General features: G+C 44.0%; 2 protein-coding genes across 5 annotated transcripts in view; one reads left to right on the top strand and one right to left on the bottom strand.

The window, feature by feature from the left end:
* LOC125897313 (vascular endothelial growth factor A-like) overlaps positions 1 to 15,682 on the bottom strand; it is a 341,071-nt gene that overhangs the window by 110,724 nt on the left and 214,665 nt on the right. The gene's annotated exons all lie outside the window — the stretch shown is intronic.
* evlb (Enah/Vasp-like b) overlaps positions 1 to 15,682 on the top strand; it is a 97,581-nt gene that overhangs the window by 26,294 nt on the left and 55,605 nt on the right. Inside the window, exon 1 of one of the 4 annotated variants that reach the window (XM_049590508.1) lies at positions 4,306 to 5,102. The exons of 2 other annotated variants lie outside the window; for them this stretch is intronic. In XM_049590508.1, the coding sequence (XP_049446465.1) occupies positions 5,008 to 5,102 (95 nt within the window). In that variant the 5' untranslated portion in view covers positions 4,306 to 5,007. Of the gene's footprint in view, positions 1 to 4,305; positions 5,103 to 15,682 lie in introns of those variants that run through there. One more of the 4 variants, XM_049590507.1, reaches the window with a different exon arrangement.

Below are 15,682 nucleotides of genomic sequence, written 5' to 3'. Positions count from 1 at the left end.
CGTCAATTTCCATATCATGGCATACCCGGTATACCGCTGCAATCCTACCGCACATGTTGGACAGTATAATTGCATGTCTCAATGTCTTGCACAGAACCAAACAACGGCAGCATCATGCCGCTCCAGTGTGTGATATTAGAAAACATGCCGACATCGCGGAAGCAAAACAAGCGTGATGTGTAACTCAACAGCGTCAGCCTCTAGTGTGACATAGAACATACTAACGATAACAATGGCATAATATGGCAGTAATCATCATTTACTGTCTGTGTTATATGGTGGCTGATCTCGTCCTCTGCTCAGACTGTAAGGAGCTCCAGGACCTTATTGTTTTTCTTATTTGCTGACATTTTTGGGTGCTGTTCTTCTTTGAGTTAGCCGCTAACTGCTATCATGCTATTTTTTAAATCTCCCATGCATAACATGTTGTCAAGGCTTCACACCCACTCCATCCGTGTTCTGGTCCTGCCTGCTGTCCCTTTTAGACAATTGAATTGATGTTATCAGTAGGGCCCGACCAATATGGATTTTTTGGGGCCGATGCCAATTCCGATATTATGGAATAAAAAATCCGATAACTGATATATCGGCCGATTAAATTTTTACATTTTTCAATTTAAAACCCCCGATATACCTGCTTTTGATGGCTTAAATATAGTTCAAACACTCGTTACAAAGATATAAATTGAAGGAGGAACACTTTATTATTTTCAAATACTTTTATTATCAGAAATTGTGTGGAACAAGCAGCATATGAGCAATTTGAACACAAAATAAATCAAAAATATGATGTGCAAAAAGGCAGTAAACCTCTGGGAAATAAAATAATGTATGTATGTATGTATGTATGTATGTTCACAGTACCAGAGTTCTTCTTAGTATTGCCAATTTAACAGAGGTAGGTTACAGTGCAAAAAGTAACACAAGGACATCATTTCTAAGTAAAACACCATATTCCCTGCATTTTATTAGTGATGAAAATATAAGTGTTAAAGGGAAATTTCGGTTTATTTCAACCTGTCTCCTTTCGTCCTAAATTTGCTTCAAGTGACTAGTGACATAAAAATAATAGTTAGCATGTTAGCCGTTAGCCTAGATTCAGCCAGGGCACATAGTAGCGTCAGACCTGTTAAAACGCAAGTGAACGGGCAACCTTCAAGTGCAAAGTTAGTCCACTAAACAAGCTCCTAACCAGTTTCTATGAGGCAGATAACCACTGATAATGCCCATCCAATAAGATGATGACCTTTGTAATGGGTGTGTCATCATGATTATCTTGGCACAGAAGTCAAAGATGTGTGTACCAGGCAGGGGAAGTAGCTACTGAGTTGAATTATGGGAACTAAAGCGTGCAGTGTTTCTGGAGCTGTGCCCATACAAATGAGCCTGTCTCTGCTTCAGCTTTGACTGTTCTTTTTTTTTAAACTGTCTCTTTTAAGCCTCCCAACTTTGTGGAGGTGCAGCTCTAAATCGCTGGAGTACCCCTTTGAATCGGTGCTTAAACCGCTGTGGAGCAGTAATGATGCCTTATTTGCGTGAGAAGGCTACATGATGCAACTCACTGCAAGGAGACATTTGCATCCAGCCTGAAGCAAATGTTTTATCCAGGGTCTGACAAATATGTGAACTGATATCACACACATTAAGAATAAAGACAAGGGTGAAATTTTATTGGTATGAAGAATTGTGGCCAAACACCATTGTCAGAGGACGAGTCAACAGGACTAAATTGCTGTCAAATTGCAGCGTCCACTGTCGTCCACACTGATTACAAAGCCAACCGTGTCATCCAACAGCTCTATCGCCAGTCCAATCAATGAAGTCGCCTGCTGGCAGCACACAGCAGGACAGATGTGGGTGATGTGAGCCGGGTGAGCGGCACTAGAAAGAGCCCACGGGTGGGATATTTCTCTGGGATGTCAGGGCATGTACAGTAAATATGGGAGGGATTTATTGGTTACCGGCAGGCTGCTGTGACGTGGAACCACCCAGAAGATTAGTGTTATGGCCACACAGCACTCACTGTATAGAAATTATAATCTACATGCATCTGTATGGACAGAGTGAGGGAGTATTACAGTAAAGGGACAAATGTTGCCACTGCACGCTAAAATTTGGTTTTATTGTTATATATTTTACTGATGTACACGTTGATGCACTGTTCAGTTTGAACTTTACAGCTCCTGCACATGTACATGAATCTTCAGATATATTCTTCTAACCATGGCAGATTGTGAGACACTGGGCCCCTGGGCACAGATATGCAGAAGGCCCCACCACCTCTCCGACACAGGAGCAAGACACACAGAGTTAGTGGTGTAGTCATTTTATGTGTCCTTGTGGTTGTTTTGTGTTTTTTTGAAATGGTTGTTTGGGTCTCTGTGGGGTACTTTTGTGTCTTATTGAGGTGATTTTGTGTCTTTCTTGTTTGGTGTCTCTTTGTAGTCATTTTGTCTGTCCTTGTGGCTGTTTTATGTGTATCTGAGGTTGATTCGGTCTCACTGAGGTAATTTTGTGTCATATTGAGATAATTTTTTGTCTCTCTGAGGTAATTTTGTTTATCTTTGTGGTATTTTTTTGTCTCTTTGAGGTAATTTTGTGTCTTATTGGGGTCAGTTTGTGTATCTTTGTGGCAATTTTTTGTCTTTTTGAGGTAATTTTTTGTCCCAGAGTTGACCTTGTGTCTTACTGGGGTAATTGTGTGCATCTTTGAGGTAATTTTGTGTCCTTTTGAGGTGATTTTTTGTCTTTTGGAGGTAATTTTGTGTCTCTCTGAGGTAATTTTGTGTCTTATTGGGGTAATTTTGTGCATCTTTGAGGTAATTTTGTGTCCTTTTGAGGTGATTTTTTGTCTTTTGGAGGTAATTTTGTGTCTCTCTGAGGTAATTTTGTGTCTTATTGGGGTAATTGTGTGCATCTTTGAGGTAATTTTGTGTCCTTTTGAGGTAATTTTTTGTCTTTTGGAGGTAATTTTGTGCATCTTTGAGGTAATTTTGTGTCCTTTTGAGGTGATTTTTTGTCTATCTGAAGATTTTTGTGTCTCTCTGAGGTAATTTTGTGTCTTATTGGGGTGATTTTTTGTCTTTTGGAGGTAATTTTGTGTCTCTCTGAGGTAATTTTGTGTCTTATTGGGGTAATTGTGTGCATCTTTGAGGTAATTTTGTGTCCTTTTGAGGTAATTTTTTGTCTATCTGAAGATTTTTGTGTCTCTCTGAGGTAATTTTGTGTCTTATTGGGGTGATTTTTTGTCTTTTGGAGGTAATTTTGTGTCTTACTGGGGTAATTTTGTGCATCATTGAGGTAATTTTGTGTCCTTTTGAGGTGATTTTTTGTCTCTCTGAGGTAATTTTGTGTATCTTTGAGGTGATTATATGTTTTCTTGTTTGTTTGATGTCTCTTTGTAGTCATTTTGTCTGTCCTTGTGGTTGCTTTGTGTCTTTTGTAGTCCTCTCTCTGAGGTGTTTTTGTGTCTTATGGGGGTCATTTTCTGTCACCTTGTGGTTGCTTTTTGTCTTTTTGTAGTCGTTAGGGTCTCTCTAAGGTAATTTTTTTGGTCTTATTGAGGTAATCTTCAAGGTAGTTGTGGGTCTCTTCAAGGTAATGTGTCTTTTTGGTTGTTTTGTGTTGCTTTGTGGTTGTTTCTTTCTTTCTTTCCTTGTGGTTGTGTTTTTCCTCTTTGTAGTCATTCAGTGTCTCTTTGTGGCTGTTTTGTCTGTTTTTGTAGTTATTTGGTGTCTGTTTGCAGTTTCTTTGCATCTCTCAGTGGCCTTTTGTGCCTCTTATTGGTGCGTATGTGTTAATTTGACATTTGATCAATCAATTCATGCTTCTGTGTGCAATTTGCATTTATTGTGCATAGCCAATTGAGCTACAAGTTCCAACAAAGAGATGTGTTTCTTTTGCTCCACCTGTGTCCTTTTCTGTAAATGAACTTCCCCTAAAAGCCATCATATCAGCGTGTGTGTATATGTATATGTATATGTGTATGTGACTGTGTTGCATCCTGCGCTCCACCCAAGCCCCGGCATGCCACCTCAAATCATGTGTGAGAAAAGACGGGAGCCATCAGATGAATTAAAATCTGTTGCTCCTCCTTTTTCTCCTCCTCACCCCCCTCCTCCATGCAGGCTTACGCATCCTCACCTCGGCCAATCCGGCAGCCGGGAGAGGAGAGCAGAGAAGGGGGGGAAGGAGGGAGAAGGAGGGGCAGGACCAGCAGCCTCCGGGGCTGGCGGCCCATCGTTCTTGTCACAGCTGGGAGGGGAGGATGGGAGGGATGGAGGGAGGAGGAGAGAGGAGAGGGGGATGGAGAGGGAGGAGGTAATCCAATGAGACACAGAGAGGAGAGGCAGCGCGAGGGCAACGCCTCACAGCACCGGGAATCTCTCTCTATCTCCATCTCTCTCTCTCTCTCTCTCTCTCTCTCTCTCTCTCTTCCCCCCCTCCTCTGTCTCTGAAGCGTAAAAAAACCACAGGACTCTCATCTCCCATTCAGTCTCCTCTGTTTGTGGCTGAGGGCTGCGCTCACATTTTTAAGCCTCTCTTTGCCCCACACTTCAAAATTCTCTTCCAGTTCTTCCTAATTCTGCTTCTCCACCTGCTGAAGGATGAATTGATGACAACAAAGCGGGATTATTTTTTTTGTCACTCCTGCAGCATCTTTCACTGGAGTCATCTTTGTTCTTGTGCTCACAGCTGCTGAGTGTACACTGGCTGCTTGTGGGGAAATAGGTTAGTGTGCCTGTTCGGTGCCGGGCAGCAGAGGTGATTGAATGTGCTGTACACGGAGGAGGCGAAGAAGAGGGGGATGCCTTCCTGGCAGTAGCGCTCTGTAACCCTGCGACCACTTGGGGAAAAGGTGACAGGGGATGCTGGCGCTGAACTCCGACCTCTAGCAAAAGTGTTAAATTCGGGACAGACGAAGAAAAAAACAACAGACATTTTTTTTCTTCCATTTTTGTAGTCGCGGAGCAGGGCTGACCTGTGTGTCTGCTGCGTGGGGACACCATGGACATCAACCTTCAGTCGCACCGGTTTTACTTCCCCCAGATCTACTGTGCTGAACCGGGGGCACAACCACAGCTCACTGAGTTCAAAGTCAGGTATGCTTGGAGGGTGGGAAAGGTGTTTTACGATCCTGAATGGTGGAGACACCCAGCTCTGATGTCTCCATTTGCTTTTGTCAGTATCAGGTGCCTTTAGGATCCACCCAAATATGTAGCATCATGATTGTGTTTTGCACAAGATCCCCAGCTGCATATGAAGCGTTTCTGTGTACGATGAGTGCTGCTGTGAGCGGCTGGTTGCCCTTGCAGGGGGATGGGGCTGCATGCTAATGTGTTAGCTAGCTGTGCAGAAAAGTGTGAGGCTCCTGGGAGAAGCAGAGGGCATTGATGGCCTACGGAGGAGCTTGCCAAGTTTGGACAGAGGGGTTGACAGTGCCGCAGTTGTGTCACATTTGCCACTCAGGGCCCCGTGGCCGCTGCAGCCCTCTTGTTCGCTGCCTCTGTGGCTCTTTTGTTCTCTGCCTCTCTCTTTCTTTTTTTTATGCAATCAGCGCCAAAAGTACTCAGGGTGGCTTGTTGCATCCACAGCCGACGCCTGCCCGTCATGGTCTCAGAGCGCTCAAAGACGCATGCTCAGATATGCAACAGCTTCCCTGCTCTTTGTCTAGATGAAATGTAATAGTGCCGGATGGAGCTGTTGCATTCAGGGGTGCAAGAAGTCGGACCCGACGCTGTTTGACACCCACATTAGAAGAATCACACAATTATTTCAGCTTCTCTTTCACCATCTGTCCGTGCATACATCCCCATACATCCATTCATCTTTGCATTCACGTTCTGAGATACCCTTGTAATCTTGTGTGCGATACGTTTGACGATGCCTCCTCTAACAGCTCTGATTAGTGCAGCTTTAAGGGACTCAGCCAGAGTTTTGCTTTACTAAGCAGCTTTTACTCTGGCCAGTGCTCTGGGCTGGAGCAGCTTTATGGGCCTACAGCGTGTCACTATCACGGCCTGGCCGAGCTCCCCGGTGGCTCCACAGGAGTCTGAGGGCGTTCACGGCTGGATGACATCACCAGGAGAAAGAAAGGGAAAGAAAGTGAGGCTGTATATGTGTACTGTTCATTTTCTTTATCCTGTGGCAACTCATCCACATCCACACTAATTTGCTTTTTTTCCCGCTACATTTACGCCTAGCTTCCACACTGCTCTGGCATTTTTTTAACCCCTGTGTCGGAAATCTTTGAAAGCACTGCTGAACAGGTTTTAGCTGCGAAACTCCACTGGACAGGTGGAAACGGAGACACAAACATTCACATTTGCTTCCTGATTGGCTCTTATCAAGCTGTTTTCTCTTATGAATTTTGGACAGTTAATGGGGAACCAGGTGCGGGCATTGTCTGGAGTTTTTCTTTCACACGTGTAGCACACAGCAGGAGCTTGTCTTTGTCAGAAACGTTCTTGCCTACTGGAAATACTCAGGTTTAGGTGAGGGGTGGGGCCTCGGTAGACACTGTCATCCCGTAGCCAGTTCCTAATTTGGTCATAAACGTAGATTCTTCTGCTGTTACTTTTAATTTGTCTGACAATTTCTGCTTTGGCCGTTACTGACAGAAATTCCTGAATCTCGGGGTCTCGGGATTTGAGTCAGCTAGATCTGAGTAAGTCCCGAGATTCTCCCAAAGCTCGGGATCTTCATGTGTTTCAAATACATGGGCCAGACGTGGCCGTTGAAGAGGCCGGGAAGTGTCTGTCATTGTGTACTTCCTAGAGCACCTCCTCTTTTTGCATTCTTGATGGGAATGGAAATAAAGTGGCGTTGGTTGTCGATCAAAGGTCCATAGGTGCAAAGCAGAAAGCCCTCCAAACATTTTTGTTGCCATCTCTGTGTAAATAGTCCCGCTTTTTCACCCTCGGATGATTGTTTTCTAATGGTTTTGATAGAAACATCATCAACACGTTCACTAGTTCGCTGTGAATTCTCCAGACAATGACCTGCTCTGTTCGTGGGCTCAATCAGATATTACACGGACTTTGTACAAGAGAGCTGGTGGAATAAAGTCCGTTTTGTGGCCGGTTCAACTGACTCAGATACAGCTCCCTGTTAGCCCTGTGATAGTCTGGGACCCGTCCAGGATGTACCCTGCCTCTCACCCAATGCCAGCTGGGATAGGCTCCAGCCCCCCTGCAACCCCTAACAGGATAAGCGGTTACGGAAAATGAATTTATGAATGAACATGCAGTTCCTCCGGGTAATATCTACATAATTTCAGGTTTGCAGTGCATGTGTAACGGAGGCTTCAGTCACGATATGTCAACTCAAAACATTATATCTCGGTCTACTTACCCTTTGTGATTTCATCCTTCTTGTGTGGCTACTCTTTTTCCCAACGTCATGGCGTCCTCTGGCAATACCGCTCTTGGCATGTACCGCTCTGATATGTCACGGTATCAGCCTTGCAACAACTCCTAATCTGTTTACCGCTGGCTTGACAGGCTTATACTCATGTGTTACATTAAGTAACAGTTCCACCTCTTTGTTGGTCCAAGCAAAGAAATCTCTGGTCTTGCTTTTGGCCCCCTCTGTAGAAAGACAATCTGCTTCCTGCTTACATCAGTGTGCACATGCCCAGTGTACGTGAATGGTTATGTGATATGTGTTTAAGCTGGTTAATATGGACAACGATTCATTCTAAAATGGTGATGAAACACTTGTGTGTACAGAGATAGTTTTTGTTTTTAAATGTTCTTTTAAAGTGAAAAACGTGTTAGTTTTGGCCCGTAATGATCATATTTTTAACCCTTATGAGCCTCCGTACATGTCACACCTGCTGTTTGTAAGCCAGGGTAATATTTCACTCTCTGGTCAGAGCTTTGCTTGCAAAGTGTTTTAAGCCTAATAAACAATTTAACAGTTTCGATCCACAGCGGTCTCACATGAATGTCCCTCTGTAGAACGTCCACATCAGCAAACATCAGGAAATGTCAGCAAATATCAGCGTTTGATGTGTCTGTGCAAACTGCAGCCTTGATGAAAAAAACACGACAGTCTCGCACATTTCCGGCTGCGCCTCACACCTCTCCTCTCCTTCGCTGGAAGAGGGACTCGTAAGGGAGGGACACCGACACCCACACACACAAACCCTGCGTGCATTTGCGGAGATTAAAGAGGTTTAAAGTGTAACATGTTTTCCCAAAACCAATCCAGGCCTTTAAGCAACATTAATGTTTCACAAATCAGATTTTATGCAATGAATACTCACTTTAAAAAAATGCGCATTACTAAACAGACTGCTGTATCTATTTCTGAGCAGATTAATCACCAGTCATATTTTTCCTGGCTGTTAAAGTTAGCTCAGCTGACTGTAACCAGGAAATGGATCCAACTACACAGTCGCATTGAGAACCATATTATTAGCAAGGTGAGCTCATTAGAGCTGAGTGAGAGGGAAGAAGGAGGAGAGAGACTGGAGACAGAAAAATGAAAAATCAAGAGAGGCGGAGAGGAGAAGGAGAGAGGGAGAGGAGGGGAATGAGATGAGAGAAAATAAGAGACCAGGAGGGAGACAGAGGGGGGGATGGTGAGAAAAGCAAAGCTAAGCAAAAGGAGGAGAGAGTGCATTGTAAATGTGAGAGAGGAAACAGTCAGACGGATGGAGGTGGAATCAGAGGAGAAAGGAGGAGCCGGCTGTGTGATTGTGGAGGAAATACAAAAGAAAATATGTCTGATGATGGTTTCTGGAGGGGTTTTAGGTGTGGCAGACGCTTTGCAAGGGATGCTGGGATATTAGCTCCAGCCTAGGCTCCATGGTGACTGAAGCAGGCACAGTATATAGCCAGATAACCATGACAACCAGTGCTGGCCAATCCATGAGAGCATACAGACATGTACGGCAACATGTATGCTCAGAAATGCGCAAACAGACCTTCTGCTTCAGTTCCTCCTCAAGCTCCAAGCAGAAACACAACCTTCATGGTGATGTGTGATGGCTCTATGTTGTCTTTGCTCTGGAGATCCAGTGCAGTGATATTTATTTAAAAAAGGTTTCAAGAGCGCTTCTTTATTTCACTTTTTGATTGCCCACCTAATATTAGCTCAGTGAGCAAAGCGTCTTTTTTGTTGGCCTCATGTCTTATTTTCATTGGCAAAAACAGGAATGAAGACAAATCTCAATAATTGAAATTGAGACCACAGAAAAGACTGTTGCTGTAAGCTCATTGACCCAGCGGTAACCTCTGGGACTTGAAAATTAAGTCAATTCATAAGTGCCAAAACCTGTGGTTCCTTGAGCGGCCACGTGAGGCTGGGTCCAGAGGTGAGTCAAAGACCCACATGTTAAAATGCTCATACCATAGAAATAAACACGTTTACAGCCTGGTGCAAAAAACAAATTTTCCCATTCATGACAGCTTTTTATGTGACTCACACATTTACATTTTATTAAGGCTTACAGTTAAGCATAATCAAGGGTGTGGCTGCTTTGAGTTTGCAACGCCATATTGTGTTGAATGAGGAGGAAGTTTGTCCCAAAGCTTGCTGCTGTGTTTATCCCCTACACCTTGATGAAGGGTGCTTCATTCAGCTGTGAAGGTGACTGCAAACAGAGTTAAATTCTATGACCGAGTGGGAATGGGTATAGGGTCTGGTTTTGAAAAGGCCCATGGTCACTTCTGGCTGCACAAACACAAAATGGCGCCAGCTGAAATTCTGAACTTGAGGCTTCACAATACACGCGTTTACGTGGAGCCATGTATTCCTTTTGCATTCAGGTAGGAAGCCTACCTAAAGAAAATCAAATCGGGTGCACAGGGGTGGAATATTCCTTTTCAGAACCCGAATGGAAGAATTTTTCTGTCTTGTATACACCTCCTACCCGATTCCAGCCATTCCATTCTTTCTGCACATGCTCGTTTCCTTGCCCTTTTGGCGCGATGACGTAGCGCGCATAGCAACGGGCTGAGATAGAGCAGTCGGACTCATTGCACTAACTGGTCTCCATTCGCCACGGCACGGTCTTCTATCTCCCTTCTTCGACCTTCTACCTCCCTTCTCCTCCTCAACAGACGAAGCATTAGCAGAACAAGGTTGTTGTCGTACTGCTGCTTCAAGAATATCAGCAAAACACGCCTGAAAAAGGCACGAAGAAGTGTTTTCTTCCAATAAACATAAACAGGTAACATCTGCTCCGCCCCCTATCCAATCAGAAACCTTCCCTGCCCCAAACCTTGCGCAGACCCGAATAAAGGCGATTAAACTGATCTCCCGTGTAAACCGTCATTCAGAATGAATATCTCCCATGTAAACTACCTGGAAAGACTTTAATTCAAAATGATTTCATTCAGATTTATTTCATTCTGAGTGAGAAGCCATCACGTAACTGCACCCACTGTAAGTCCATAAACCAATGGGTGACGTCACGGTAGCTACGTTCATTATTTTATACAATCTGTGGTTTTAACCAGCGGCTGACAATGACAAATTACTGCTGCGTGCTGAAGCTAGCTGCTCATTATTAGCCATTAGCCATTGCTCCCTTCAGCTGATATCAACCACACACTGATAATTGTCTTTCTGTGCGGAAACATTAGTAAAGCAAGCATTAGCCTACACTAGGAGGCAGTCAGTGTTGCTTTAATTTGACTGTTATCTTTCCATAAAGTCCTGTGAAACACAAGTTAGAGTGTCTTTAGCTTCTCTTACTGAGACGTATTTCCCAGTGAAACATATTTGAGTGGTGTACAGTTCTAAGGGGGTGATCACACAGAAACGAGATGCTAGAGATGCGGACGCTTCAAAGATGCTTGAAACGCTGGAAGTGCTTATTCAATGCGCGCTAGCTACTGGCGTCTGACGCTCAAAAAAGTTGAAAATATTTTAACTTTTCAGTGTCTACGCGCGTCTAAAAACGCGCCTCTAAAAAGAAGCGTCTATAAAAACGCGCATCTAAAAAGATGCCGGAAAAACGGCCGTCTAAAAAGACGCTTGAACGCTGGTCAGACGCGCCGTATCATAGGAAAACAATGGTTTTACTGGTGTCGTGTTTCTAGCGTTTCATCTCGGTGTGATCGCTCCCTAAGAGTGATTTAAATCAGGCTGGACTTAGAGTTTAGCTTGATGCAGAGTAACAAGAGATGGTTGGTTCATCACACACCTCCCTCGCCGTTACATCCGAAAGATGACAAGAGAGAGGTGAATGAATTAGACGTTCGCCACATTGTTTTGGAAATGCAAACAAAGATTTTGCCGACTGATATCCAGACACTCTCTTCCCGTCTTTCTTTCCATGCTCTTGCTCTGTTAGGTAGCTACTAAACCCACAAATGGTGAAGTGTGTTTTATACGCCTGGTGTGGCCAGTTAGTCAATCAAAGAGTCATTTGATCGGATTAACTTTTGTAAACACCCCTGAGTGCAGGATGAGTCATCACACACTGAAACCGTTTTACCTGGTTTTAAACAAAGAAAAGATGTAAAAAGATTTTTCTGGAAAAATGTACCTTCATTTCATGAGGACTTTACAGGTATGCCATGCAGGAATTGTCGGTTACTGACTGTAAATACATCATTCAAACTTGACCCCTCCTCCATACACTGCTTGTACAAACACTGCAAACTACTGTTGTGGGAATGTTACAATTGTTGTAATGGAAAAGTAAGCTAACTAAGCTAACCGCAGGCAACTTTCAGTCCAACAGAACACGGACCTACTCCATGTCGCTCTCCATCCTCATCCTCTCCTTCAGTGCCCATCAGCCCAACCCCAGATTCACTTTCATTTTTTAACAACCTGCATCCACTTGGTATTTGTGTTTTCTTGGTTTGTAGTCTAGATTTTCGTAGCTTTCTTTAGGATGAGTGATGCTTCAGTCTCCTACCTGGTCTCTACCTCTTTATAAAGTCCTGACCCCACCTGCAGACTGTTACTGGGTGGTGGCTACTCACCCAGGAACAACCCGACGTCACTGAAATAAGAAAATACAGGCAGAGGGCAGAGTCTCTGCAGATAAATACACCACCACACACTTCTAGTGGGTCATTAGAGATGATTGAGATGGATTACTTTTGTACACGTCTATACATTTTTTAAAGAAGATCTTGCATAGTGTACCTTTAACCTTGACCATGTCATTCTTTCCTCACCTTAACCAAGAGGTGTTCATAACCATACTTTCCCCATAGCAGTGGCAGGTCAGAAAACAGTCAGGAATCATTTTTGTAGCTAACAGTCACAGTCAACAACAGAATGAGCAAGATTGTCTTAACGTTACCTCCAAAAGATGAGAAGGTTGCTTTTTTCTTACGTGTGCTTGAATCAACTTTGAGTCTCTGACCTCTCTCTCGTCAGAAAATAGGATTTCAGTTGTGCTAATTCTCCCCTTCAGCTCACGCACGTCTTATTCACCTTAAAAGCCTTTTACTTAAACCCAAGAGTTGCTGTAATGTACATTATTGCTCGAGGATTATGTCTCGGGATGATGGAAGGGCTCTCTGTTTTTCAGGATTCCCAGTGGAGACTAAATGTCTGTATTATTCCCTCAGTGCACCGTGGCCTGACAGATTAGAGACGGACTCCACCGCACACGCATGTCAAACATAAGAAAGCCCTGCTGGAAATTTGTGAAATATTCTGGGTCACTGAATCCACTGACTGATGATCTGCGGCACAAATAGGAACCACATGTCGACCACGAAACTGTGTGTGGTTTCACGAGAGGACGAGTCGGCCAATTACAGATGCCTGTGAGTGAGTGAGACTATCAGCTCCCACTGTAGTCTGCGACAGAGAGCACTTAACCTAATGGCCCTCAGCAAACGCTCCACTGTAAAATGGATCACATGTAAACACGTCTGCCTTGAGTGTGTGTTTGTGCATATGTTTGTGTGTGAGGCTCGGCAGTAAGTAGCAGCAGTTAAATGGCATCATGGGGGAGAGAGAGCGCAGCCTCGGGGCATCTCCACAGCTTCCTCTCCTCCTTCCCTTCACTCTCACCTCCCTCCTTCTTTTCTTCCAGCGATGAGGACGCGTTTCTTGTAGATGCTCCAGCTATGCTCTCACCTACAGCCTTCGCTCTGCTGGGAAATTTTTTCCCCTCTGCCAAATGGAGACGCATGCATTTTTTAAAGCCACCCCCGCTCTCTGCTGTGCTCCCTATCTCCTACATCTCTCTGCCTCCTCGATTTATCTTCCTGCCACTGTCTTAATTTGTCTTCCCGGCTCTTTGATTTATCTCTGTCCCTTGTTTTCCCCCTCTCATTTTCTCCCTCTCAGCATGGGGTCCGAGCGTCTCTGTCCGACCATTTGATTCGTCGGCTCATGCCTGGGTTGACTGGGAGAACGATTGACCTCCCTACATGCGTACGCGCAGTCAAGTTTGATCCCTTTATTATGTTTACAGTAGCACATAGCTCCAGCTGGAGGTAGACGAGGGCGATTATTAAACATTCCAGCAAATGCTCATTAAGCTGAGATCAAGATTCCCATGAACAGCAAACCAGACAGGAATGTCTGGCTCCTTGGTGGACCTGAAGCGTTTAATGCCACACATGAAACAGAAATGAAATGTCCTTGAAAGAAATAGTTTGACAATTTCAGAAATAGACTTGTTTGCTTTCTTGCTGAGAGTAAGATGAGAAGATTGATACCACTCTGGTGTCTGTTAAATATAAAACTGGAGCCAAGAGCTGCTGAGCTTAGTTTAACAGAAAGCTCGGGGGCAAGAACAGCTAACCTGGCTCTGTCCAAAGATGAAAAATCTAACAGCACCTCTAAAGCTCACTAATTAACATGTTATATCTTAAAGGGACAACTTACCCTAAATCAAAAATACATATTTTTCCTCTTACCTGTAGTGCTATTTAGCAATCTAGACTGTCCCCCAACAAGGATGGGGCACGAGATGAGTTTACAAAGAGTCAAAAGCTTCTGTATTAGGGGTCGTCGCAACAATTTCGTGTAGGAACTATTTTCTTTCCACTGAGCTACACCCGCCAACCGTATCACCCCGTGGAAACAAGCAGGCATCTACTGCTAGCTCACCCAGCACCTCTTAGCTAGTTAACGTTGCAGCCCAGCCACGGAGGACACGGTTAACATTTTTTCACAAGCATGAACCTCTTGTCGATGAGTAGATGCACACTTCCCTCTGCAAGGTGATACAGTTGGTGGGTGTAGTTTAGTAGTATGAAAATAGTTCCCACATAAAACCGCTCAAAACAAACAAACAGTTCTGAGGACTTTCTGGGAGGAACTGCCCAACATAGTGTGGATGTTTTGCTTGGGTTTAGTTCAGGTTCGGCCCACTTAACATGCTGCTGTGTTGTGCTATGGCCTATTCAAGTGCTGGAATTTGTTATTTACGTGACAACGCCTGAACGCTACACAGGCTCTGCTCCAATTGAGTGTGTGTGCTGTGTAACAGCAGCCTTTTGATGGTCATTTACACACTGTCCATAACAATAACTACGTCAGGTAACAAACTGTCAGGTTCGGGCCGGGCTCAGTTATAAATGCCTCGAACTTGAGTTGGATTTGGTTAGGAAAATGCGGCCCAAGCCGGGGTCATCCCTATGTTTCCCGGGTTCTATGTTCCCCGCTTACCACCCAAAAAGGTTCTATGTTTTCTGCTTACTGAAAAAAAGGTTCTATGTTACATAGCAGTTGCATTAATATGTTGTTTTAACATCTCTAAACACACACAACAGAACATAATGGGGAGAAATTACAAGCAGAAACTTACAGTTTGGGTGATCTGTGGCGGGCAATCTGGGCAATTATATCCTTTCCAGAAGGTTTTTTAATCCAGCCGTTAAATGCAGCATTTCAGTCAGTGCAGATTTCTTCGAGCAGCCAAAGACCAATTGGTGGCAAGATAGTTATCTACCAGTGTCTGTAAAGAAAAGAATAATTATCATGGCCGAAATAAAGATAAATAAATATGTACAGGGAAACATGTTTCCTGCTTTTTTTGGATAAGTGGGGAACATAGAACCCAGGAAACACAGAACCCGTGAAACATAGATATGTTCACCCCAAGCCACGCTCCAACAAGAACCACATACCTTCAAGGGCTTTCATTCTGTTTGCTTTCACACCACTGATAGGAACGCTAAAGCGACGTACCGTAAGCCAGCTGGGGTTTGGTAGAGTACCATCACTTTTATTTTGATGAAATTGGGTTTTATTTCTACCATCGCATATATGCTAAGTCAAGGCTGGACTTCACTGTCGACCATTTGTATGTATTTTTTTCCACATATGTTTGTTATGAGCGGTGCTGCATTGGCCATGTTCGACCACTTGCATCATTCAAGGCTCCTCTTGTGCTTGAAGTCTACCCACTCTAGAATAGGAGCTAAAAAATAGTGTTCTAAGAATTGATTGTTCCAGTTTGTACCGTGGAAACACAACAAAAGCAGCACTCTTAGAACTATCAAAAGGTTCCCCTGGTCTGAATATGCCCAAGGTCTGTGGATTTTCTTGAGTAGATGACTTCTAAAGAGAGATACTGCTGTGGAGATTTTCAGTTGTATTTTTGGCTCTTTGAGCTCCACAAGCTGAGTGCCATCTAGTTCCATTATATTGGAGAGAAGGCAGACATCTCTACGGACATATCTTTATCTCCAACACTCTGCAACTCACACCAAAACAATCTAGACTGATAAGTAGCACCACAGGA

The sequence above is a fragment of the Epinephelus fuscoguttatus genome, linkage group LG11, assembly GCF_011397635.1.
Source record: "Epinephelus fuscoguttatus linkage group LG11, E.fuscoguttatus.final_Chr_v1".
In the NCBI taxonomy this organism is placed as follows: domain Eukaryota; kingdom Metazoa; phylum Chordata; class Actinopteri; order Perciformes; family Serranidae; genus Epinephelus; species Epinephelus fuscoguttatus.
Note: the sequence above shows the minus strand (reverse complement) of the source record. Positions and strands in the feature narration are given on the sequence as shown.